The 27,566-nt window shown below is 39.5% G+C and overlaps 2 protein-coding genes across 19 annotated transcripts in view; one reads left to right on the forward strand and one right to left on the reverse strand.

The window, feature by feature from the left end:
* Positions 1 to 567: 567 nt before the first annotated feature.
* Positions 568 to 22,033, forward strand: DUSP14 (dual specificity phosphatase 14). Of its 5 annotated transcripts, none has more exons than XM_077165106.1 (4): positions 568 to 679; positions 2,108 to 2,276; positions 19,508 to 19,600; positions 20,810 to 22,033. In XM_077165106.1, the coding sequence occupies exon 4, from the start codon at positions 20,907 to 20,909 to the stop codon at positions 21,501 to 21,503; it is 597 nt and encodes a 198-aa protein (XP_077021221.1). In that variant the 5' UTR covers positions 568 to 679; positions 2,108 to 2,276; positions 19,508 to 19,600; positions 20,810 to 20,906; the 3' UTR covers positions 21,504 to 22,033. The 5 variants fall into 5 exon arrangements, with proteins under 5 accessions (XP_077021221.1, XP_077021220.1, XP_077021224.1 ...); XM_077165109.1 differs by lacking the exon at positions 568 to 679 and adding an exon at positions 1,125 to 1,934; XM_077165105.1 differs by lacking the exon at positions 2,108 to 2,276.
* SYNRG (synergin gamma) overlaps positions 14,514 to 27,566 on the reverse strand; it is a 127,431-nt gene continuing 114,378 nt past the window's right edge. For all 14 annotated transcript variants that reach the window (XM_077165097.1, XM_077165094.1, XM_077165096.1 and 11 more), the window contains one exon: positions 14,514 to 26,889. In XM_077165097.1, coding sequence (XP_077021212.1) covers positions 26,758 to 26,889 — 132 coding nt within the window. In that variant the 3' untranslated portion in view covers positions 14,514 to 26,757. The remainder of the gene's footprint in view (positions 26,890 to 27,566) is intronic.

The raw sequence follows: 27,566 nt of genomic DNA on the forward strand, positions 1-27,566 counted from the left end.
TCGGACGGCATAGCTTCCCATAATTACTAGAAACTGCTCATCTCTGTACATGCAAAATCCACCCAGCAACTGTCCTGAGATTTATTTTCCTTCACCCTCTGTCCCAACTTCTGGGCTGTCCCAGGCCGGTTGGAAGGTGGGGCAGGAGGAGAGGCGGTGACTGGCTACTAACTGCTGTTTTGACACTTCTGATGTTTCTATTTTCTTACCTTTTTGCCCTCCCTATTCGGAAAGTACCCTAGTCCACCACCCCTGCACACCTGCCCCAAACCCGGCTTGTAGGCAGACGTTGACGGCGGGGAAGTGAGGGGTCATATGTGTGTGACGCAGCTGAGGAGACCCAGGGGTCTCCTGAAGAGCGTTGCCAGCGGAAGCGAACGTCGCGGGAGTTGTCAGAGCTCACCGCACCCGCGGCCGCACGATGGCGGAGGGCGCAACGCGCACGCGCGCCGTCCGATGCCCCGCGCTTTCCCGGCGCCGCGCCTCTCTCTGCCGAAGCCCCTCCTCCCGCGCCCCGAGCGCCCAACCTCGGGGGAGGGCGGTGAGCGCAGGGCGCGTGCGCGCGGCCCGCCCCGGGCGCGGGCGGAGGGAAGAAGGAGGGGCGCGCGCGGCTCTCAGCCCGCAGAAGGCGAGAGCCGCGCAGGAGGACGGAACCCCTATCCGCGAGCCAGAGGTGCCGGTACGGACTCGCAGGCGAGGGTTTGGGAGCTGGTGGGCGGGGGTTGGGAGGATGCTGTGGGACCTCGCGCCGAAGGGGTCCCAGGGCGCGGACGGGATTGGGAGGCTGAAGCCCCGCGTGACCCTCATCTCTGGGAAACTTTGTGCCGGCGCCCCACCTGCCCCTCCGGCGATTCTTGTATCCTCAGGGCAGCCGAGAGGAGGAGAGGCCCGGGGCCCCTCCGAAGCGTCCCATCCTCACCGCCCCGCTGCTCTCCGGCCCCTGCCCGCACCCCCACTCACTGGCTCTCGGCGCGTACCCCTTTTGTGCTACACCTCTGCCTTCGTCGCGCCCGTCCCTGGTTCCCCTGCCCTCCGCGCTCCTTCGCCAGCATCCTCGTTTTCTCCTTCTCCTTTCCTCTTCCTTCCTGACCCCTCTCAGGCCCCGCCATGTCTTCACCTCCTCACTCTGCCGTCAGCATCCACCCGCTCTGAACCATATGAGCCAATGGCGGTTTTTTGTATTTTCCAAGATTTCTGTTGTGTTGGTATCTTAGGAAGCAACTTGATTTTTCAGCGGTGCTAAATATTCAATTTGAGGATTTCTCTGTGGTGGTAGATTGGTGTGCACGGTGTTAACATATGTCTTTGCTCCAAAGCTAAGTTGAGTTGTCGTCTTTGTGTGTATGAGAGTTGTGTGCTTTAGCTGGCTGCAGTGGATTGTATAACTATATTTTATTTAGGTGATTGTTGCCAATGGTTCCGGCCACAGTGTTATGGTAACTGTGCATCCCAGAGGCAAGGGAAGGAGAAGAAGGAGTGACTTACATACGCAGTTTTACTGTGTACGGAATTTTTTTTTAACCATCCGGTAGTTTTCATCCAGCAAGACCTCAGGGCATTTTGCATGTGTTAACTCGTTAGCTGTTCATTACAGTTTTATAAGAGTGGTAGGTGGAGAGCATTGCCGTCCCGTTTTGCAGATGCAAAAACGGAGCCAAGAGCCACTTCGTGATTCTTTAGTAACCTTAAAGAAATGATGGACCGAGAGATTTAACCTCTTGTTTCCTGGAATTCCCAGTCCATAAGGACACTCGGAAGTGTAAGGGAATGTTGGAACATCCTCCCGACACCTGAGAGATCAATTCAGAGAGGCCCAGGCTAGCGGGTGGGCAGTTCCTTGCTTGGGACTCAGCTCTGCCACAGAATTAAGTGACACTGGACAAGTCACAACGTCTCTGGGCTTATTTCCTGCTCTATAAAATGAGGGAACAAAGGTATTGTATTCTTTGCAAAGTTTTGAGAGTGTCTGAAGCTTCACTCAGTTAAAATTTTGCTGTTGTTACTTTTGTATTGAAAGACATCTCTCCACCCCCACCTTATGTGCTTCCCTTAGCAAGTGCTGGGCATAAGGTGCCCCCAGAGTGATTCATCGCCCTTTTTTTGCCAGAGACACCTGAGAATTCACATCAGGGACAGGCGGCAGCAGGGCCCAGACCTGGCCTGGAAGAATATTACCAGGCAGAGGTAGGAAGGATCCAAGCAAGAAGCAGCCTGACACATGGGCCGTGTTCCTGCCTCCAGCTCTGACTCATCTTCTGCCGCTTGGGGGAGGAGAGGTAGTTGCTTGGTATTTTTGGCTTTCCCCCATAAAAGGGGAGACAGTTTTCCTCATTCCCAGTCTTTGCAACGCAAGTGTGGATGTATCTGTGCTGAGTTCCCATCTGAAATCTTTCATATTGGTTGATTACAGGTATGAATTCTATAATGTTCTTTAATAGAATGATGTAAATGTATATTTATATCAAAAATTTGGCCAGATTTATAGGTCCAGGAAATCCATCGACTCGGATTTTAATAAGATGGGGTATAGGGAGGGATCTCTGTTTGCACTTGGGATTTCATTTTAAGGCAAGGGGCTTTTTCTCCAGTATCACAAGAAATACATTAATTGCTCTCTATGTAAAAAAATTAAAACTTTACTGATACAGTTAAAACCTTCTTTTGAGCATCTTTCTGAAAACTGTGTATCTGTATCCATTGTGTGTTTCTGTTCAGGCTTCTCTAAGCATTTTCATAAGTGCCTGTTTGTAGGAGTGATTTGTTTTTAAGTTAAATTATTTTTAAACCTGCTGATCTTTTTTATGCTACATGGATGAAACTTAAAGACATTATGTTGAGTAAAAAAAGCCAGACACAAAACGACGAATATTGTGTGAACTCACTGACAGAAAATACCTAAAATAAGCAAATAGAGACAGAGCGTGGATTACAGTTTACCAGGGGTGGGGGTGGGAATAGGGAATTATTACTTGATGGGTACAGAGTTTTTGTTTCAGATGACGAAGGAGCTTTGGTAATGGATGATAGCGTGGGTAGCACGATGTCATGAATGTAACTGAAGTTTCTGAATTGTATACATGACAGTGGCTAAAATGGGAAATTTTGTGTTGTATATATGTTACCAAAAAGAAAAAAAGACTGGTTCTGTTCACAGAAATGTGGCTTCTCTCCAGAACAGGTAGTATGTATTTTACAGGCAATCTTGGTAAAGTTCTGTTTACCCTGATAACATAGTGGCATTTCTCAGGGCCAAGGGCAGAGGACCTCTTCTTAAACAGCTTCAAAGCAGTTGACTCATTATCATCCTAGGTTTACTCTCAGCTGCAAATGAAAACTTTCCCATTAAAAAAAAAAATCTAGGACTACTAGTGCATTCATCTTTTCTTTGCTTATGAGGAGACATAAAAAGGGAGTAAGCGGAAGGCAGGGAGGGTTGCTAAAGCAACGGCATCATGGGTATAAACTTTCAGAGCTAACATTTAAGGTGATAGCTTTAGTTATTTATGAAAGCTGGACTGGGGTGAAGATAAAGAAAGAAAAGTGTTAATATGGTCCCAGTTTGAATCAGTAATTTTAGGAAATGGGTGAGATAAAACAAAATTCCTATCAGTGGTTTGTGGATCTATTTTCTAAAATCTACTGCAAACTTTTTACCATGCTGACAGGCTAATAGTGACATTCAGAAAGAAAGTGTTTTTTCTTCAGATTGGCCAGATTGTAAGGTTCTCAATTCCTGGAAATCAATCTTGGGTTTATTTAACCTTTTTAAATTGAGAATGATAACACAGCAAATGATAAAAAAACATAAATGGACAATTTAATGAATTATTTTAACATCAACACAAACTTCTTGCAGGTCAAGAAGTACCTCTCCCCCTCTCACCCCAGAGGTAAACCAACCACTAGCCTGAGTTTTATGGAACTCACTTTATTTTCTTTTTTACTCCTTAAATATAAATCTCTGAACAATATAGCTTCATTTTGCCTGTTTTTTTAACCTTTATGCAAATGGAATAAATAGAATATTTATTTATTTATTTAATAGAATAAATGGACCCCAAATACTCTTTTGGGTCCTACTTTTGCTCAACATCATATATTTATATATGTGGTTTAAATCCTTACAGCATTATATTTTAAAGATTATCTATGTTGCTGCCTCTGACTGTAGTTAGTTCACATTTGTATGAACATACCACAAATTATTTACTTGTCTACTGCTGATTGGACAAATGGGTTACTTCTGATTTGGGGCAGTTATGAACCAGGCTGGTTCAAAGGTATTTGCGTCTTCAGCTTTACTAGCAAATAACGCCTGTGTTTGTATCACTGATACCAGTGATGTCAGCCCTGAATTTATTATTTACTCTAGTTGCTGTTTAGCCACAGTTTTTCCTGAGGAAGTAAATAAATGAATGTCACCTAGGAGGTCTCTTCCCTGGCTTTTCATATACCAGTACCTTCATATTACGTTTGTGTGTTGTGAGCCAACATACCATCCATGGGCTAGAGATAGTATTTCCCACTGTATTTAGTTGAAAAATACCCAATAGATGCTTTCCATAAATCTTTTTATAACAGATGAGTGGGAAGTTTGACTATAGTGTTGAAAAATGAAGTATTGAAAAATAGAAGTGTGTAGTGTCTAGAAGTCTTTTAAAGGTCCTGAGTGACTTCTGTGCCTTGGGCCACCAGATGCTGTAACTTGGTGGCTTCATATCGTGCTCGTGAATACTTGCCTCATGCCCCATCCTGAGCGTGCAGGTCAGCAGTGCTGGCCTGTGCGGTGTGTGGGGGAACCCAGACCAGCCCTGGGTAAATTACCCCCTGAGGGTTGGTCCTCAGATGCTTGCGTGTCCGAGTGTATTCCCAGAGAGGCACTGAATGCAGACCCGTGGCTCTCACTTCTTGATGATTCCAAAGCAACCACAGTATCTATGTGATGGGAGTAACTGACTTTTACAGTCTTTACAGTGAGTTTGTATCTGAGAGGAAAAATCTTGCTTTGTGGATTTGATATAGAGAATTTCTGCTTTTTGAGCAGGCAGTTGCCAGGCTATGTTCTTCTGTCAGCTGGATTTCAAGCTTGGTGGTGTTGGTGTGTGTGTGTGTGTTTGTGTGTGTGTATGTGTTGGGGGGGAGTTTACTTCAGGACAGTTATTAAATCAATTATTTGTTGAATACCTACTGTGTTCCTAATATTAGGTGTGTTTTAACAGTCTGTTTCTGTCCTTCAAGGACATGTTTTGCCATTCTGTAGGTTTAGAAAATACTCTCAGAAAGATCATTTTCCTTAGTTGGAGGAGTAATGGAAGAACAGTAGCCCAGAAATTTATGAGGTTTGTGGCTTCTAATTATTTCTTCCATAAGGCACCTTGGAAAAATGGCTAAATTACACTATTTCCAGACTATTTACATAAATCAGGGATACTTTTGTGCTTATATATAGAGAAATTTTTTCAGATTCTCTAAAATAATAAATGATTTACATATAAATTAGAAAATTTCAAGAAAACTAATTTATACATAAAAAGCATATGTCAGATAAAAAGTAATGTCAGAACCTCCTAATCTGCATGATGGGGAGAAACTCCTGTCCATGTTCTTTGCTGTCCCATTGGCCTCCCGATTGGCAGTATCAGGAGACAGGTGGTGAGAACCTGGTTAGGCTCCAGGTGTGTGGTAACTCACTTTGGCATTAGCATTCTCACCTTTGTGCTGACGGAGAACGACCATCATCTAGTTTGGTTAGCTTTTCTCCTTCCTCTGCCATCTTAAAGTCTAAGTGAACAGAAAGGCTTTTAATTTAAAAAATTCAAATGCAGCTGTTGGGCTTCCTTCTGTCTTTGTTCCGGAATGGTTTCGGCATCAGTGGCCTATTGCAGGTTTTTGTTTTGTTTTGTTTTGTTTTATGGCAGGTTTTTTTTTTTTTTTTACTTCTCTGGTCTCTGAGTTTGTGGGTGCATGTGAGAAGACCTTTTAGAGAGAACAGAGAACATGCTGCTTCTGTTGACTGAAACATGAACGTGGCACAGAGATCATGGAAGTGCAGACTTCCTCAACAGGAGATTATGATGAACTTGCTTGGCGTTTTGAGGAGGAATTGGTGAAAATAAAACTCATATTTTATTTGGTTTTATAAATAAATAAAACTGTCTGCCTACAAGTTACCTGTAAATTTGAAATCAGGATTTTATAAAGAATTTTGCTTATGTGGCTGTTGTGCCCTGCTAGTATTCTCGTCAAGTTGTCTTACAAAATAGACTGTTGTTCCCGCTCCTTATATAAAAAGTACTGCCAGATGCACAGGCCAAAGACTGGAGTGTGGGAGCTTGGATCACCAGCCTTAGGTTGTATTTAATTTTTTTAATTAAAAATTATTTTTAGAAATTGAATTCATATAAAGAACCAGTTAACCAACATCATTATTTACCACTCACAATCATTTGTCATACTTCCTTCTCTTATTACAGGAAAAAAAAAACACTGAAATTTCATTATTCCCCTTTCTTCCCCCTTCTCCACTGAGACAGTCACTCCCCATGAATTTGATGTTTTCTTCCCACCCACTTTATTTAAATATCTGTTTATTTTAAATCAGACTGCATTTTTGATGAATGCCAAAGGGACACAGACATTTCTACTATCCTTTATTTTGCAGTCACATGTATTCTGTATTTAAGGGAAGAACTCTTTCAGGCTTAAAGATTGTATATCATTTCACATGATGTTTCTTACTAGAAATTGGAGAAGTACTCAGTTTTTTACGGAGCTTCATTTACTTGGTATAAATTCTAGGTAAAGATCTAAACTAGAAATGAAATGAAATTTGTTTTGCATTGGATTATATGTTAAATCCATATATCTACTATATTATTTTATTTGAAAATCTTTAAAAAATGCATCTACATTTATTGAATTTCTTGTTCCATTTATCTTTCTAGAACTTACAGTACATAATAACTATCTTTTCCACAATAGCAGTTTAATCTTAATAATGTTACTTTTAGATTCCTTCCTCAGACGTATTTCTTAGAACTATACATTCTCAGGCTTCCCTCCCAGATGTTCTGATTAGTTAGGTGTGAGGTGGGGCCAAGAAGTCTGCGTTCTGACAAGCAGCTTAGGCGTTTCTTACAGGGAAGCAGAGGACCACACTTTGAAAAATGCTCCTTTACCATGTCATACATATATGATGTATACTGCCACATTGTATTTTGTTTAAAACACTGTTTTTTGTTTTTTTTTTGAGGAAACAGGTAAAAAAAAAATCCAAGGGAGTAATTTCAGGATCCTCTCTGCCTTTTGACTGTTTTTTAGCTAAAAACATGATTCCTCCCTTTGCTCCCGAAGGGCTTAGAAATACCTTCTTGTCCTCAAAATATGGTAGGCCTGCTGTCGGTCAGCATGGAAGGGAATGTAGCTTCATCAGGTTCCTTCCATCCAACTAAAAAGCAAGAGGCTTATCTGGTTATCTCTGCCAAGAAACTCTAGTGGATAATTATAGATGCCTTGGTTAATAAAGAAAAATGGGAGATTAGTTTATCAGTACTTTATAAATGAAGTTAATTTGGTATAAAATCATGAAAAATGTGGAATTGAGAGAGGGGTATGATAAGGAAGTCCTTGTGGGGAAAAGGTTGAGGCTCACTGCTAGAGTTTTAGGGGTTTTGATCCACCCAATAAGACATCAAAAGGTAATCAACTATTAACTATTGAGCTTTTAGTCCTGTGAACTTTATTCTAATTTATAAATTCCTTTTTGCCTTCCTTAAAGTAATAATGAACTTTGAGATATTACTTATGAAAAGTCCTGCAATTTCTGAGATTTTGCACTCCTGCTTCTCAGAGTACAATAGTTTTGGCAGTTTTGAAGCAAACACATATCTGAGTTTTACTGCTGACTTGTGATTTTTTTTTAAGTACATTGCCTCTAGTTGTTCTGACCTATATAAATCAAAGTTTATCATGAACCAAGCATCTATGATTCATATTTAATTTCTGCCACTTCTTGCAAATTTTTAAGTACTGTATTTTTAGGTTGTTACATAAAATGACTTCCAGTTAACACCAGAGAGGTGTAAACTTAATTGTGGGATTTTGCAAGCATCTTCCTGGTTTAGGTTTATCAGATCTTTCACATTCCAAGACCATCTCATACCACTTAGCAGTTCAGGATTTTTAAAGAGTAATAGCACAATCAGTGTAACTTTATGTTCCTTAATTCCTTTGTCTTTTTAGCTTATCTACACATCCCAAGAAAAGTATATTTGGTAGCCTTTTGATTGGTCTAACTGTTGTGGTCAGATTGTGTGATACCTTAAGGAGGGAGGGTTTTGGGCCCAGTGAGGCTACTGATTTTCTACATGGACTCCGGAAAGCCTCTTAACCTTCATTTACCTCTGATTCCTCATCTGGGAACTAGAAGAGCAGAGTGATACTGAACTGTGAGAAGCCGGGTATACTTGGGTGGCTGAAATAGGACAGGTGCTAGAGTTTGCTTCAGCAAGTCCCGTGGGATGGAGGGAGGCAAAGTGAGAGCAGTGCATTTTATAATTTAATATGTATACAGATCACCTGGGATCTTGCTAAACTGTAGAATCTGATTCCATTGGGGGGGAGGTGAGGGTAGAGAGCTCTGAATTTTTTTCAAGCTACAGATGGTGTTCATGCTGCTAAGGCTTTAGACCTCACTGGAAAACCAGTAGTGAGGGTCTATAGAAAAGGACTTCATTCTTCATGTAGAAACTAAAATAAGGAGACACTTGAAAGGTAAATGGCAGCATATTTTAAAAGGATTGGAGATAAAGCATGATAATATAATCTAAAAGATGTCTCCCTAAGGAATAACTGTTTTTTCAGACCATTGACTATTATACTTTGCTTTTGATCCTGCGCTTTCTGTGCATTGATATGTCAAGTACTGTTTGCGCTACTGATTCATTATAGTCTATATTTTATTATTGAACTGTTTCTATATGAGTATTATTTCTCAACTCTAAAAATGATAAAATCATATGACAGAGTTGTGTCTCATGTTGAGAGATTCAACGCCTGGGAGTGACTTGATGGGAGCTGGAATCATCTTGTAGTGTCTTTACTCACATATCTGATGTGGTGCTGGGACTCAGCTGGGTTGCTGATGGCAATTACTTACCCGTGGTCTCTCCAAGGTCTCTCAGAGTAGTTTGTACTTCCTCACATCATGGCACCTGGGTTCCAAGGAATGTCCCAAGAAAGCAAGGTGAAATGTGTGGCATTTTTATAATCTAGCCTCAGAAGCATAATTTCTTCTGTACTCTCTTGGTTGAGGCAGGCACAAAGGTTTTTTCCGAGTTCACAGAGAGGAGAGATATATCCTGCCAGTTGATGGGAAGATTGTCAAGGTCGCAAAAGTACATTGGATGGGAGATACTGTTGTACCCATCTTTGGAAAATATATTCTGTCGCAATCCACAATATTTAGCATAGTTTTGAACCCGTGGCATGAACTCAGTAAATATTGCTGTATGGATGAGTGATAACTAAGTAATTTAGGCACTAAAGTGGATGAGAACCAAACAATTTAATTCCAGATGTGACCAGATTACCCCCATACTACCCAAATAAATTGCCATCATCACCATGTACACTAATGTGAATATAACTTGATATTTGTTTTAATTTTATTCTTAATGTTTTATCAGAATGTGGTTTTTTAAATTTGCAAGAGTATTTTAAACTCTTCCCTCCGTGGAACACATTTCTGATTTAACAATGAAAATTCATGAGAAAAGCTTTTTTTTTCTTTAAACTTTATGGCATTCTAGGCTAAAATGCTTCTGTTTTTAAAAAGGTGACCAAGTTTTTTTTCAAGAACTAGATAGACATTTACTTTAATAAAAGGGGAAAATTTGATTTCATAGACTTCAAGCTATAAAAACCGTTTAACAGTGTAGGCTTCCGATATGTACAGTGACCCTCTGAAATTCCCAAAGCTGAAAATATTTTAGTCAGATCATATTACACAATCATCTTTAGCATATTTTCTGCTTATTCAACATGAGAAAAAAAACTGTAGATAGAATTCCAGTTCTGTAACTGCTGATTCTTGTGGTTGTCATGATTTAAAGCAGCAGCCTCCATGGCATAAGAATGGGTGTTCTGGATAAGCTATGACTCCAGGTAGCAATTCTGAGTCATCACTACTGCTTCAAATATAAATACCTGTCTAATCACAAAGCTTGTGCTCATGTCTCCAGAGCTCTCCTGTGTATGAAGGGAGCAATCAGTTGTTGTTATTAGCTTATGCATTACTGAGATTACAGACCCACAGGGCAGAGGCTAATTCTGCATTTTGTTGAGCACTTAATGCTTTGGTGTTTGTTATTCTTATTAATTTTGGGGGGGATGGGCTGCATGGGCTGGGAATTGAACCCAACCCTCCCACAAGACAGGTGAGCATTCTACCACTGAACCACCTATGTAGACTTTTTCGTATTTGTTATTAAATCTGATGAGATATTTTCTATAACTTGTTAAAAAAAAAAAAATCTCTGTAGGATTGGTTTAAGTCAGCCCCTCCCTGTCTTTCACTCCTCTTCACCCCCCTCTCCCTAGCTAGGGGAACATTTTTATCCCCAACAAGTAAATGCAGGTGTCAGATAACTTAGAAGAACTTAGTAGACCATGGACAGTGATGCAGATATTCTTCTGCATTCTCTCTGACCTCCTTCCAGAGACCACTGGGTTGTCTCCAGTATAGGTCAATCTTTGACTCTAATAGAGTGCCTTTCTCTGTCTCCCAATACATATTTAGTAATATTTATTTTTATTCTTTACCATAAGGTTATGCTACTTTCAAAACTAAAACTAGGGCCTCTTGTTGTACCTAAATCTGTGACTGTTCTTGCTGAGGTCCCTCTGTTGTAAGGAGGACTTTTTTTTGTACTGAATGCTAATACCAGTTGGCAGTACTTCCTTATTCTGGGTAACAGGGAAAACTGGAGGATCTTTCGCAGTCTAGTCTGTAAGTAGCATTTAAACAAGTTTTTCTCAGGCAGATCCAAGACCCTTTCCTGCACTGAAGGTGCTGGCTGGTTTTGTGATGCTGTGAGGCAGACAGAACCTAGCCACCCCACATGTCCACAGAAAGATGTGTGTGGTCTTAAGATTTGGATTTCATCTCAGTTTTGTTACTAATTCTCCAAATTGAAATGATCTCACTCTTTTTGAACCTTGTAAAACCTCTTGAATCTGTAAAAGGGGACAACCTAGATGGCAGCCTAAGATGTTTAAAGGTGCCATTTACCCCTAGAATCTATGAGTAACTAGCACAAACTGCCAGAGGTATCTTCCTTAGAAATCCAGGAAATGGAAAAATATAGTAACTAGGCAAGTGCTGAATCAAGAAAACAAAGCTTTAAAAACACTAGGATAAGCTCATGGCATACTTGCAGGCTCCTGGACCTGTTCCAGAGGGAGCATAGTAACTCCTATGCATGTATAGAGGTGCCTGTATGTTGGTACCAACTCTATCGGGTGGCATACTGAAAGACTGAACCAGGAATCTTGTATCTGGAGCATCCACCCAGAACTTGCCCTGAAGACAGAAGCCACTTGCAAACACCTAAAGCAGCATAAGAAACCACTAAATCAAAGTAGCCTGAGGAGTAGAACACCCAGGTGGCAGAGGAGGTCTTTATCATAAGGAATAGAGGGGAATTTCTTAGGTCACCAGCAAGCCCAAGACAAGATGTAGACTCTTTGTACTTGATGTTTGCTTCAGGCTGATTTTCAAGAAAAGAGGGCTAAACTCTGAAGGAGAGGACCAGCCAACAGAGCCATATGCAAAGACTTTGTAAGGTATTTTGTGTGTACATTTGTTTGTTTCTTGGCACTCAAGGAAATTTCCGTCATATCACTAGCTGGATATAAACTCAAGGAACAGAAAGCTCAGGAGCTAAATCCCAATTTTTTTTAAAATATTAAAATGGATAGTGTATAGCAAAAGACTAAAGACAAATGAGAACTGATGACCCATACAAAGGAACTAATAAAAATCCAAAAACCAGCCATGAAGAAGAGCAGACTCTGGACATACTGGACAAAGACTTTAAAAAAATGATCCTCAGTGTGCTTAAGAAGCTAAGGGAAAACACTGAGAAAGAAATAAAGGATATGTGCCAGTTTGAAACTGTTGTGTAAGCCAGAAAAGCCATGTTCTTTAATCCTGATTCATTATTCTTGGGTGGGAACTTCTTGTTTCCAGGGCATTGTGGCCCACCCAGTTGTGGGTGGAACCTTTTGATGAGGAGTTTCCATGGAGATGATGTGTGTCTACCCATTCAAGGTGGATCGCTTACTGGAGACCTTTATGAGGCAGCCATTTTGGAAAAAGCTTCAGAACTGGCACAGAGATGTTGGAGATGCAGAAAGAAAGTGCCTCTGGGAAGCCATTTGAAACAAGAAGCCATGAGAGGAAGCTAACAGATGTCTCCACATGCCTTCCAGCTGACAGAAACCCAGACATCATCGGCCGTTTCTTGAGGCAAGCTGTCTTTCTCTCATTGTCTTAGTTTGGACATTTTTATGGCCTTAGAACTGTAAACTTGTAACTTAGTAAGTTCCTTTTATAAAAGCCATTCCATTTCTAGTACACTGCATTCCAGTAGCCTTAGCAAATCAAAACAGAGTAACAGGAAAACAATGAATGAACAATGTGAGAATCTCAGTAAAGACATAGAAAACTTTTAAAAGGAACCAGACAAATCACAGTAACTGAAATGAAAAATTTTATCTAGAGTTTTAACAGCAGATTGGAGCTGGCAGAAGAAAGAATCAGGAGACTCAAAGATGACACAGTTGGAATGTTCCAGGCTGAGGAGCAAAAAAAGAAAAAAGGATGAAAAAAGTGAACAGATTAATTCCTGGACCCTGCCTATGCAGGGGGTAAAAAAAAGTGCACAGCGCCTAAGAGACCTGTAGGACACCACAAAGCCTGGGGAGTCCCAGAAGAATAAAGAGAACAAGGAACAGAAGGAATTTTAAAGAAATAATGGTAGAAAACACCCCCAATTTAACAAAAGACATGAATATGCACATTCTTGAAGCCCAGTGAACCCCAAACAGGGTAAACTTGAAGAAAACCTTGGCTAGACACATACTAGTCCAACAATTGAATGTCAGTGACAAGGAGAGTTCTGAAAGCTGCAAGAGAAAAGTGATGTGTTATATATTAAAGAATCCCAATTAGAGTAAGTGCCACTCTCTTATCAGAAACTGAAGGCAGCAGTACAAAATATTTAAAGTGCTGAAAGAAAACAGTTGCCAACCAAGAATTTTATATCCAGTGAGACTCTTTCAAAAATGAGAGTAGACACTCCCAGATAAACAAAAGCTAAGGGATTTCTCACTATTAGACCTGCCTTACAAGCAATGCTAAAGGGAGTTCTTCAGACTGAAAGGAAAGGATACTTGAAAGTGGATAAAAGAGCATGAAAAATTAAGACCTCCAGTAAAGGTATGAATAATTATAAATATTGGTGCTATTGAATTGTATAGTTTGGTATGTAACTACACATTTTACCTCTTAGAGGTTCTTAAGTGCAAATTCATAAAAAGTAATCATAAATCTATGACTTTGGACATGCAGTGTATGAAGATATAATCTGTAGCAAGTACAGCAAAAAAGTTGGTGAACATATAGGTGTATGGGTATAGTGTACGTATGCTATTGAAGTTAAGTTGGTATCAAGTCCAATGTGATCATTATAGATTCAGGAGGTTAAATTTAAGCCCCATGATTACCACAAAATATGTGAAAAATAAACAGAAATGTGAAGGGATTCAAAATGGTACAATACAAAAAATCAAATAAATATGAAAATAGGCATTAATAGAGAATAGAGTCTTGGACTTAGAAAGACTGACTACAAAATGGCATAAGAAATTCCTGCTTTATCAGTTGTTACCTTAAATGTAAATGGATGCAGGGACTGGCAGATTGGAAACAAAAGTATGACCCAACTGTTTGCAGTTTACAGGAGACTCACCTTAAATTCAAAGACCCAAGTAGTTTGAAAGTGAAAGAATAGAAAAGAAATACACCATGCAGATAGTAACCAAAAGAGAGCTGGGAGATAGTTACACTAATATCAGATACAATAGACTAAAATCAGATAAAATTAAAGTAAAAAACTGTTAAGGGGGGCGGGCCGCGGTGGCTCAGCGGGCAAGAGTGCTTGCCTGCCATGCCGGAGGACCCCGGTTCGATTCCCGGCCCCAGCCCATGTAAAAAACAAACAAACAAACAAAATATAATAAAATAAGAAAATGTTTCCCTTTCTTCCTCCCTTCCTTCCTTCCATCCTTCCTTCCTTCTCTGTCTTTCTTTCCTTCCTTTCCTCCCTCTCTCTTTAAAAAAAAAAAAAAAAAAAAAAAAAAAACTGTTAAGGGAAACAAAGAGGTCACTATATACAATAAAGGGATTATTTCCATTTCCTTGGCTATGCAAACAAATACCAAGCAATGGGTTGGATTAAACAATAGGAATTTATTAGTTTACAATTTTGAGGCTAAGAGAGAAAGTCCAAATCAAGGCAGTGCTTTCTTCCTGAAGACTGGTGTTCTGGAGCTGGCTGCCAGTGATCCTTGTCCCTAGCCTCCTCTGTCACATGGCTCTCCTGGCCTCTCTCTCCTTGGTTTGGTGATCTTCAGCTTCTTGCTTCCTGTGATTCATTTTTCTTTCTTAATTTCTTCTGTTTAAAGGACTTGAGCAATAGGGTTAAAACCAATCCTGATGCGTTGGGCCACACCCATCCACAGCAGAAGGGACCCGGGCCATGCTGCCTCTGTGTGACTCTTAAGCTGCACAGGACTGAGTGTTGGGGAGGGGTCTGGGCTGGCAGGTCCACGTCATAGGTCACCTTTTCTTTTTCTGTGATTTGAAGTAACCTCATCAAAACATCCTTACAATGGTTCACACCCACAATAATGGATTAATTTAAAGACATGTTTTTCTGGGGTACACAGCTCCAAATCACCACAAGGGTCAATCAAAAGAAGACATAACAGTTATAAATATATATGTACATGCATGAATGCCAAATATACAAAGCAAATATTGACATTTGAAGGGAGAAATAATTTTACATTAATAGGAGATTCAGTTCACCATTTTCACTAATTCACAGAAGCTCTAGACAGATCAATAAGGAAATAGAAAACTTGAATAACTAGAAAATGTGAATGCTACTCGACACCAACTAGACCCAACAGATATATATATAGAACACTTCACTCAAAAGCAGCAGAATGTACATTCTTTTAGTGCATTTAGATCGTTGTCTAGGATAGACCATTTGTTAGGTCACAAAACTTGTCTCGATAAATTTAGAAAATACTGAAATCATTCCACGTTATCTTTTCCAGTCACAATGGAATGAAGCTAGAAATCAACAGAGGAAGAACTTGAAGCTACACATATAGATGGAGGTGAATGTAGTCTTAGCCAAAATAGGTCCAAGAAAAAAAAATCGCAAAGAAAATTAGGAAATATCTTGAGGCAGATGAAAACACAGCATGCCAAAACTCACTGATGCAGCAAAGTTAGTGCTGAGAGAGTAATTTAGTAATTTAAAGCTCTAAATACTTACAGTAAAAAAGACTTCAGATCAGAGCTCTAACCTCTAACTGGCGGATCTAGAAAAAGAAAACAAACTACACCCAAAGAGAACAGAAGGAAAGAAATATAGTTGGAAAAAACAGAGATGAAAGTGGAGATTAATGAAATGGAAAAAAAAATCAGAAGAGGGATGTAATCAACATGATAACTTAAGACACATACTAGAGAAGCCTCCTCTCGGAAACAACTCGTCATAGGACAGATCCCACATGCATGGAACACTGAAGTATGATAGACCCTGGAGAAGGACTCTACAAATGCTGAAATCGGAAAAAAAAAAAAGAAAAGGTGATCTATGACATGGACCTGCCAGCCCAGACCCCTCCCCAACACTCAGTCCTGTGCAGCTTAAGAGTCACACAGAGGCAGCATGGCCTGGGTCCCTTCTGCTGTGGATGCAGACTACAGAGCCACTCAGCAGCCATTTAGAACACCATGCATATCTAGGCACAGCTACCCAAGAGTCCTAGGTTGGAACACAAGCAACTGAGGAATGTCACATACAAAAATGCCCCCCAAGAAAAAAAGACTGCAGCAGAACTGTTGTCAAGAGGTGCACATACCCAACTCAGTCTCTGGATCACCTTAATTACCACTGTCCCCTCACCCCCCACCCCCATCTTTTGAACTTTGACCCCATCCCTGGGGCAGGATTCCCTAAAGAGAAGGTTACCAGAGGCAAAAAAAAAAAAAGCACCTCACATTAAAAAAAAAAAAAAAAGGGAAAACTGAACTGCTGTGAGGCAGGATGGGTTCCAGGACTGAAATGTATGATGAAAAGGAGTCAATGAGAAAGGGAAAGAATTTTCAAAAATCACAGGAGCCAGGAAGAAAACTGCACAAAAACCAACAAAGAACAGAGAAAAGGAAGATTTCTCCTGGAGGTGAAACAACTGCACATATAATTGTGCCACATGTCCAGGGCAAGAAACAGGTGAGGAAGAAACAGACTTTTGGAGTTTGCATGTCAGAATAATTAGATGCCCAGACATCAGCCAAAAATGAAAAGCCATGCTAAGAGACAGGAAGATATGGCTCAGACAAATAAATTGAAACTTCAGAGGAGAGACAGACTTTGGAACAGCTAATAAATAAATTCAAACAAATCTCCTCAATCAATTCAAGGAGATGAAGAATATGGATAAAAAACTTTACATATAGAGCCAAAGGATATTAAGACAGTGTGAGAGCAAAAAGAATAGAAAGTTTAAAAAAGAAAAGTTATGGGGATGGGGATGAAAAGCATGCTCAATGGAGATTTATAAAAGAAATACGCTAGGGCAAACAACAGCATATTTGAACAGGCAGAAGATAGAAAAAAAATGAGCAGCATCTGAGGGACTTAAGTGACAGTATGAAGCATATCAACATCTACATCTTGGGAGTCCCAGAAGGAGAAGAGAAGGGAAAAAAGGGCAGAGATAATATTTGAGGAAATAACGGCCAACAGTTTCCCAACTCTTATAAAAAACATACATGTCCAAGAAGTGCAATGTATTACACACAGGATAAACCCAATAAGGCCTCCTCCAAGACACATAATCAGAACATCCAATGCCAAAGATAAAGGGAAAATACTGAAAGCATCAAGAGAAAAATGATTCATCATGTACAAGGGATCTTCAATTAAGACTAAGTGAGTGTTGATTTCTCATCAGAAACTATCGAGGTGAGGAGGCAGTTGTATGATATATTTAAGGTACTGAAAGAGAAATACTTCCAGCCCAAAATTCTTTATCAGGCAAAAATGTTCTTCAGAAATGAGGGCAAGTTAAAAATTCACTGATAAAAACTAAGAGAGTACATCAAAAAAAGACGTGCCTTACAAGAATGGCTAAAGGGAGTTCTTAGCATTGAAAGGAAAAAGAGAGGAGAGAGCAAGGAGTGAGTCTTGGGGCGGTGTGAAGAAGTAAAGATTTTCAGTCAAGTTAACTAAAAAGATAAATGCCAAACCCAATAGTATTGTATCCTCAATATATTATTCTACTGTTGAATTCCCATAAAAGTTAGAATACAGTTGAGTAAGAACTAGTCATTATTTCCTGATAATGGACACACAAAAACATAAAGAGGTAATGTGGACAAAAAATATAAAGAATATATAAATATAAAGAAGGGAAAACAGATATTGGAACAGAGAACATGTATACTATTGAAGTTGAGTTGGTATCTTTTCAAAGGTTATCGTATAGTACAAACCCCAGGGGAACATAAAGAAAGTGTTTAAACTGTATACTGAAAGGGAAATTAGGAAATGAGAAAGGGCTCAATCACATAACATCACAAAAAATCAATTATACAGAAAAGGAGACTGCAATAAAGTAAAAGGGACCAAAAAAGATATGATACAAAAAACAAAAGACAAATGGCTGAAGTACTTTACAGTAATAACAATGTTAATAGATTAAGCCCACCAATTAAAAGACACTTTAAAAAAGAATTTTTTAATGTTATGCATATTCCTATCGTAAGACCCAGCCCTTCCACTCCTAGATATTTAACCAAGAGAAATGAAGGCGTGTATTCGTACAAAGACCTGTCCATGACCCACCCCTTCCACCCTTAGACACTTAACCAAGAGAAATGAAGGCATGTAACCACACAAAGATCTGTACAAGAATGTTTGTAGCAGCTTCATTTGTAGTAGCCCCAAGTTAGAAACAATCCATGTCCATTGGGATCAACTTGTATGATTGGTTAAACAAATCACGGCTGAAGCCACACAGAATACTACTCAACCCTAAAGAGGAATGAACTATGATATACCCAGTAACCAGGATAAATCTCAAAATAATTATGCTGCTTGAAAGAAGCCAGACTCTCCACCCCTCAAATTATATTGTGTGAGTCTACTTATATAAGTCTGGAAGTGACAAACTATAGTGACAGACAGCAGATCACTGGGCATGAGGAAACTTCTGGGGATAATATTTTATTATTTTGTGGTTATGGTTTCAGGAGTGTATATATGTATCAAAACTCATCAATTTGTACACTCGATCAGTCTGCATGTCAATTTGTAAATCAATGATACCTCAACAGAGAGTTAAAAAAAATGTGTGTGATAGTTAACTGGGAAAGGTAAGGGGACAGGTAGGGGAGGGATACATGTTAATTTTAATGATGTTCACAGCTGTTCATCACATTATCACATAATGAATAAAATAAGAGGGTCACACATGCAAAAGAAAACCAAATGAAAGAAAACTTCTAGTTTATCTCAACACCAGCACTGCCTTTGGTTAGCATTCCTGGCTCTAGCCATATCCTCACTGCTGCTCTTAGTGAAACCGTCCTCATTGCCCTACCCAGGTGTTATCACTCCTGGCCACCACTCCCCACTGCACCTGGCTGAGACGTCTTTCCTGGTGCACACTCTCCCCACCTTAGGTTGGAGTCACATGGATAGACATCTTTCTGGTACTTCACCATGCTTTGCTCTCCTGCCCACTCTTGTAAAGGCCTAGTGTGGTCCCTCACGCTGCTGGGTTGACTTAGGGTGTATGAAAGCTCTAGCAGCCTAGCGAACGTGCTGCTGTGCCTCACATTTATTTCATCGATGTGCTGCAGTCTCTGAATCTTTTTCTAAAAATTTGTCTATGTTATTGCTCAAACTATATTTAGAACACTTGTTATACCATGAATTATATGCCATTACCGAAAAGCTAGGAATCAGGTTGATATGTCTTGCTGGCGCACGTTTTAAATACATATCCAGAAATATTTTGCATACCTTCTGCTTCCTAGATTTATTCCAGTCAAATCTAATTTAATAGTAAAAGCCCAGGGAATTCTGTTGAACTTTCTGATTGTGTATATTCTTATGTCTTTGTCTTCTTGCAGATCTGATTTGTATCTGCTATAACCACCACTGCTCACTCAGGACTTTCCAGATCCAGGCCAAAGGCTCCAGAGTACATCTAATTTCCTCAGCAAGTAAGTAGCCCTGGCTCCACCTCTTTGTCAAAGCTGTTTATATTTGATACCATTCAGGCTTCCCTATAATATCCTGGTGGGGAGACACATATCCCAATGGGCACAGACTATAAAGCTTTGTGATATCATGGCGAGAAGAACTGACATCTAAAATCTCTAGCATGGTCTGTCATACTTCTGGGTTGACACAGGTTGTATGAAAAACTCTAGCCAATAATTTTATTTTCTGTTTCTTGCTAAATAATATATAGACAGCTTGTATAATATTGAATGTCTTTTATAGTAAGCACTGTACTAATGAGAGAATATAGATTTTTAGGTATTAAAACTAATTAATTGTAATTCCAACACAACACCTGAAGCCAGTGGGATTCATACTGGAACTTAGAATTGTCAAAGGAAGATGAAGTTATCATTTAACCACACCTAAGCTCAAGTCAGTTAAAATGACCTAAAAATGCTTATTAGTAAATTTACAGGAGTGGATTGTTGCAACCATGGTCTCTAAATTGCCTGGGATTATTTCCTGGAAATGCCATAACACAAGTTACCCAAAGCTGTTGGATTTCCATAATGTTCCATTAGCACACATATGATAGGAAATAGCTATTTTAATAAAAGGCTAATGTGACCACGTCCTGGACTTTATGGAACTGATCCAGTTTATTATCTTTTTAGTCTATTGGTAGTTCATTAAATACATTAACTAAAGCAATAACATTTCTATAAAAAGTTTGTAAGAGCTCTACATCTAGGTGTAGGTTTAGGGAAAAAACCATCACAGCTATGTAGGTGGGCAAGAAACGCATGAAAGAGCATGGCTACCAAGGATGATCTGAATTTCTAATTTCTTCCTCATTACCATCCAACACCACTCCCTTCAATAAGAGCAACACCTTAGAGTATTGGTATCCTTGCAGTAGCCAGTTTGGATGTTTCTGTCTTGTTTTTCCTAAAATAGATGACTGTCTCCACTAAGAGCTTTTTAAAACAATCACCAGAGTTGAGTTTACATTGATTTTACATATTGGTGTCTAAGGTTATTTTCCCAACCATTCATCAGTAGAAAACAATTTGTCCACATCCTTGGAAGAACACACTCCAAGAAGATAACTCTCTAATCCTTTCACCTTCCCATTCCACAACACTGCAGAAGGCTGTAATGGATCAGTAGCATTTAAAGTACTGACAGATATCTCTGTTTTACAGGAAGGAGATTATAATTTCTGATTCCTTGGTGGAAGGAAAACAAACAAAACAGTGTGGTCTTGCTTCCAATGATGCAAGTTTGATTGCTGGCATCTTAATGAGCTCCAGAGGTCACAGCACGCTCCCACGAACTCTCATGGCCCCTCGGATGATTTCTGAGGCAGATATCGGAGGTATTGCTCAAATTACCTCCTCTCTCTTCCTGGGCAGAGGCAGTGTGGCCTCCAACCGGCACCTTCTCCAGGCTCGTGGGATCACCTGTGTCGTTAATGCTACCATTGAGATCCCCAATTTCAACTGGCCCCAATTTGAATATGTTAAAGTGCCTCTGGCTGACATGCCTCATGCTCCCATTGGACTGTATTTTGACACTGTGGCTGACAAGATCCACAGTGTGAGCAGGAAGCATGGGGCCACCTTGGTGCACTGTGCTGCAGGGGTGAGCCGCTCGGCCACTCTCTGCATTGCTTACCTGATGAAATACCACAATGTGTGCCTGCTGGAGGCGTACAACTGGGTGAAAGCCCGGAGGCCTGTCATCAGGCCCAACGTAGGCTTCTGGAGGCAGCTGATAGACTACGAGCGCCAGCTCTTTGGGAAGTCAACAGTTAAAATGGTACAGACACCTTATGGCATACTTCCAGATGTTTATGAGAAAGAGTCCCGACACCTGATGCCTTACTGGGGGATTTAATGCCACCAAAGCCTGCATCAGCAGCCCCTTAAGCAGTACCAGCATCTGCTACACACCGTTTGCTCCCCTCTTCACCTTTCTTTTCATATGATTGACACTTGGTTCTCCTTGAAGTGTTTTTTACACTGGGTGTTCAAGTTAATTTTAAGAGACAGGGAGGGAGGGGTGGAACATAAGGGGAACACAAAGATTGCTAGTAACATTTTTAAAACTAACATTTTGGAATAGCATTTATGAAAATCTTTAACTGGCTTTTAGTCATTTTTAACAATTTGAACAGTTTAATAAACTGTTTGGTTCTGCTCTATTTTGAATCCCATTGCCTTTGGCACCATTGCAGGTGCAGGAAGCTCAGTGCAAAAATCACTTTGTTTCTTTTAGAGACAAGCTTTGTTCAAGGCTACCAACCAAACAGATGCTTAGGGAAGATTGATATTAGCTTCAGTCTCTACTGGATTAGCCCTACTCTTTCCTTTCCTTCTATTATTTAGTGACTCTGTAAGTTAAAATAAATAAAACTTGATTATTTAGCTGTTAAGTAATTATAATGAAATCTGCTGCAAAGACCCTCTTGAAATCAGTGTGCCCCAGGATTATATTAGCATTATTTTTAATAAATATCTGCTTAACATAAGTATCACTAGTACAAATTAATTTCAGGGCGTGTATGTGTCTGTGTGCTGATGAAGGAAGAGATGTTTTCCAATAATTGCTAAAATATGGTTGTGACAAATGAACACTACTTAAAACAGACAGCCCAGCTGAATCATGTCCACCTTCCATATCCTTCCAAATGGGCAGATACTAATATCTTTCAGAAGCAATGCCGGAACAGTGGAAAAATTAACAGAATGTTCATTCTGATAAAAGGTCTGGTTTTAGTTGCCTGTTGGGTTAAGGAGTACATCAAAGCAGAGTGTCTTCCACCAAAGCAACTGGTTTTCAACAAAAGATGTGCCTCTACCCAACTTAACTTACACACAGATGCCCTAAACCAAATCTCACAAAAGTGATAAGCAAATAACAGTGGCTTCCTTTGTTGAACTTTAGACATGTCACCCAGTTCATGCATAATAAATTTGACAGCACAACTCAGCAGGGACTTTGTAGAAGTTGAATGCGCTCTTCTCCATTCCACTTTCTTGGAAATCACTGGGAATTTACCAGGTTGCCTCTCACTTTTAGATAGAGGACCCTAGATAGAAGAGCCACCTGGAAATCTACCCATACAATTAGAACCACTGTCACAGCACTGCTTTACTTTACTCCATTTGTCAAGTAGGTTTTAGCTTGCATATCCACAGAATAATTTCCTAGATTATGGCAAGAAGTCATAAATATAATTTATATAAACATGCAGTGACTGGTGTTATATCTTCTGTATTTTACATTGTGCAGGGCAGTGTTTTTCCATCTAGATTCTCCTTTTACATAATTTGCTCACTTATATAAAAATGCATCACTTTTTAAATAGGAAATTTAAAGTTGTAAATAATTTCTATGGGAAATCAGAAGAATCCACAAATACTACATCAGCATATAATAAAAAAATAAACCTGGGAAGCTTACTGCTTCTTTATTAGGAAGGCATGTTTTAAATCTGGTAGTCTTTGGATAAGAGTCCAAAAATAATTATCATATTATAGTAATAAAATAGCTAGAGATGGATATTCTTGGTATTTAAGAAAATTTTCCTATAGAAATCCTGATAAACACCACTATTTGACTTTTACTGAGAGCATTCTTAGTACTTGCTTTCTGGTATACATGCTTTGGGCCCTACACATCCTATAAGAAATCTTTACCCAGTAGGGAAAAGACAAATGTAGTCACTGAGACTTTTTTCTATATTTGTGTTTCACTGTCAGAGTTTGACAAGGGATTATTATGTCTGAACAGTAAATTAGGACAATTTTTTATTAAAATGTAAAACAAGCCACTCCAACTTTTAAAATAAAGGAATAACTTCCATACCCATACCACCCAAAAAACAATCAATTTTCACTATGGACTCACCATTCACTGGTTAATACAGCCCCAGTTAGAAAGTTATGAGCTGACTCTTAATACTTGAATACTTTTTAAACCACAACACTATTCATACAAAAAAAATGGAATTACGAAGTAAAAATTTTACTATTACAGTGTTTTGTTAGAAAAGAATTTAAGTAGTAGTCTTCACCCAATAGCTGTTTTAATAAAGCTTAAGAGCTTTATTTCCTCGGCTTGACCTTGCAGGGACGGGCTTTTCTATACTGCTTTCTGATACTTACTTTTCCAAACAAATACTAAGTAACTTAAAAAATACTGAGGCTAAACACATCTCGCCTTTTGTTCCAACATTTCTGGAATGACCAACAAGCTGGCTATTATACTCCCTTGAGACTGGCATATGTCTTTGGAAATGTCAAAGAATTCACTGGCTGATCACGAAGGTGTGTCATCCAGAAACTGTTAAGAGGAATTTCGGGAGTGTTACCCAATGCACAGCAAACATTTTTTTTTTTTTTTTTAACATGGGCAAAGCACTGGGAATTGAACCAGGGTCTCCAATATGACAGGTGAGAATTCTGCCACTGAGCTACCATCATACCACCCCATTTCAAATTTTTGATAACAAAAATGCCCTAAAATCTTTTCAAGGTTAAGATCACAGTCAGGAAATAAAAAAACAAGAAAATGGCATCATCAAACAAACCCCAAAGAACAAAATAAATAAATATATACATGTATAGAAACTACTAAAATAATTAAAAATATGAACCCTTATGGAATGCTAAGTAGCCACAGGAAAAATAAAGCATGGATAATATCCCAATATACCCTGTACTTCTACCTCAAGCATGTCCAGACAAAACTGAATTACTTACGTTTTAAGCCATGAAATTTTAAAAGGCAAAAATACAATACCAAAAAGAAAAGTGCTTATTAATCACCACTCAAGCAGTGGGGTGAAGCTGCCTGACACAATGAAGTATGGAAATAAGTAACCTTGGTTACTGTTTCCAAGGACACTGGGCTCCTGGCTAACAAGAGAAGAGCTTAGGTGAAGCCGAACACAACACTGAGTCATCTTATTAAATGCGTATAAAGAAAAACAGCACAATGGAATTCTGTGGTTCCCAAATCCTTACTGGTGGTATCTTATAAAATATTTCTACTCCTAAAAACATATTAAAAGTAGTAAATACTTTTCATAGCAAAGATTTTTGTCGATGTCTGCTGTATTTTCCTTTTGCACCTCCCAGGGAGTGACCTATCATACTTCGGAAGGTCAGTAACAATCATACTTAGGAATGGAAACCGATCTGATTAATAGGTGAGCATATTTTTTTAAAATGTCATTGCGAACACACCATTGTGACATATGGAATTTGCCAAGAATGTTTCAGCCATGTTAATTCAAACTGGGAGAGAATTTCTTATACATGCAATGGTAGATTCTGTTATGGTTCCATTATGGAATTTAAGAGACCAATTAGAAGCTGACTTGAACGTGGCACCATGTTGAAACACTGGTGCAGCTCAGGATGAGGTAGAATGGAGCACAGAGGTTTCAGGAGAGCCTGCTAGAAACCCACCCACTGTTTTTATTAACAGCCCTCTAACCCTGTGGAAGGCAAAGGCTCCAAAGGTGACAGTTCACAGATAGCTGCCGCTCATTAATAGCTGGCAATGGCATCATCTGCAGCAAATGAGAAAAAAAGAATTATCAACACTTCTCTGTGCATTCTGGCACACAGCAAGGTAAAGCAGAAGCCTCATCAACAGCTGTTTAATGACAACGTTCTACACCTTTCTGGGAGACGATGCATGTAGGAGATATAAAAAGGAACAAGCTCTCAAGTTTTGTCCTAAGAGAGGGGGAAGTTAATTAGTTATATAAAGCTGTAATTATATAGACAAAGCCAAAATTTTCATTTCAGAAATAAAAATGAAGTCTAAGACAGAGAGCCAAAGTCAATCAAACTGAAGCATACAAGATTCAAAATCTCTTCATAAAGTATACAATTAACAATTCAGAGAAATGTCCTAGCATTGGCAGACTCTTCCCAGGAATAACAGTCCTTAACTGCTTGGCCATTTTTTTTTTTTTTCTGGTTTTCATGCCTTCAGTTTAAATGGCAAAGTAAATTTCCTATACCGGAGAACTTCAGCCTTTTCCTCCTAAAATTCAGTGTTGTTTCTGAACAATTTCCTTTCACCGTTTGGAAGCGCTGTACTTCTGCCATAAAGACACATCTTACTCTTCCTCTCACTATGCCAGGAACTCCACCTTATAACCTGAATCTTCAGGTCTCTCTCATAAATATTGCAAAGTCAGGCAGTGCTGGTCTCTATGCAGTCCATCTTTGGAAATTTGGAGAGAAGCCAAGGAAAAGAGTTTCATTCAGCTACCTTTCCAAATTCTGTCGGTAAAAATACCACTTTCACAATCTTTGTGTGACGTAAAACAGGTTTTCAGTGAAGCTCCTAAGGGGAAGAATATTCATCCTGATGTTCAAGGATTTGGGCTTGTGTCAAAATGAACATTTTTCTCCACTGCAAAGTGCCCAGGTATATCTTGGGAAAAAACCTTTTTCAGTACTGACAGTTTTAGGAATGAAGGAAAGGGTAGAGAATTGGTTCAGTTGTGACGATGAAGGTGGTGCCCACCTGCCACTGCCCAGTGGAGATGAGAATATTTGCTATAAAAAGGTAGAGCCTCAGATTCATCACAATTCCCCCCCTTTATTCATCTCAGATATTAACAAACTAAATGCAGATAAACGCATTCTACTTCACAGGACAACAAGTGTTCTAGGTATAAGTAAGCACTGGCTCAAAGAAGTTCTGCCAATCTAGTCTTATAACAATAATTTACTTTTCTTCAAATTCAATCATTCACAGTTTGAATATTGCAACAGCAAATTATTCCTTAGATAAAGAGAACTGTGGCCCATATTTTAAAACATTTTGAGAGAACTAGAGCTAAAGTTAGCAAAGTTCTGATGCCTCATGCAGTTTGGGTAGGGCAAATCTCAAACACTGGCAGGAGGAACTAGGGGACAAAAGTTATCTGTAGGAATGACTGAGAATGTCCACAAAAGAAAATCTTGTCTTCTTTTCTACCTCTTAGGGAATTCTTCACATAGATTCATGGAGGTAAACTCTGCAGTACTCATATTCTATTTATTGGTCCCTTTTACCCCATGGAGTGTGATGGGGGAAAAAACAACAACAAAAACTGGTTAGTATTTCAGAGAGAAGCTTTTCAGAGCAAATCAGGCAGGATGAGGCCAGGAGGTTTTGGTTCAACACAGTTGATCCAGAAGTTGGCACAGCTGGCATGGTACTGGTGCCCTCCATATGCCAGCTTGAAACTGTCTGTTTCTGAGTTGAATGCCTACCAGGAATAAACAGAAAGGTGGGACATGTCAGACTTCTTCTGCATCTGAGAACTGATCAACAAATAACATGTATACCTCTCCAGGTCACAGAGTCTGAGGCCAAATGGCAAACACACACAAGCTGAGCAGGTGGCCACAGGAATACAAGTGAGAAAGTTTTTGCTGCTAATTAAAAGTATAAAAACCTTTATCATTAATCCCAGTTTCAGTAAAAGACCAAATCCTTCACAGAAAACGGCAGAGGTTGTGTGTGTGTGTGTGTGCGTTCATGAGAGAGAGAGAGGATATGGGGAAATAAAACAACAAAGGGCTACAGGTAATTTTTATCCTTCACTGTGCTGAAGGAAGCTCTCTGCCTAAGGCTGGCATTTAACTATCACATGTAATCTCTTAAATTTCTGTGCCCAATTACTGTCCTATCATGAAAAAAAAAATTATAAGAGTAACTAGACAAGAGATAAAAACACTTAGGGTCTAATGCCATTGGGAGATGCTAACTGAATTCACACAGTTAAAAAGCCCAAACAGATAAAGGGTTTGTAAAGCAAAAACAAAAACAAAAGCGACATTAAACACACAGGAATTACATTCAGATGAGTAATGCTTATAAGGAAGTTACAGCCAGTCAGGGAAAAGTGGTCCAGACCTCAACCACTTCCTGGTGTTAGAGTTC

The sequence above is a fragment of the Tamandua tetradactyla genome, chromosome 6, assembly GCF_023851605.1.
Source record: "Tamandua tetradactyla isolate mTamTet1 chromosome 6, mTamTet1.pri, whole genome shotgun sequence".
In the NCBI taxonomy this organism is placed as follows: domain Eukaryota; kingdom Metazoa; phylum Chordata; class Mammalia; order Pilosa; family Myrmecophagidae; genus Tamandua; species Tamandua tetradactyla.

Excerpts from the sequence above, each read along its gene's own strand:
- DUSP14 (XM_077165106.1), top strand. The coding sequence starts at position 20,907 with ATGAGCTCCAGAGGTCACAGCACGCTCCCACGAACTCTCATGGCCCCT.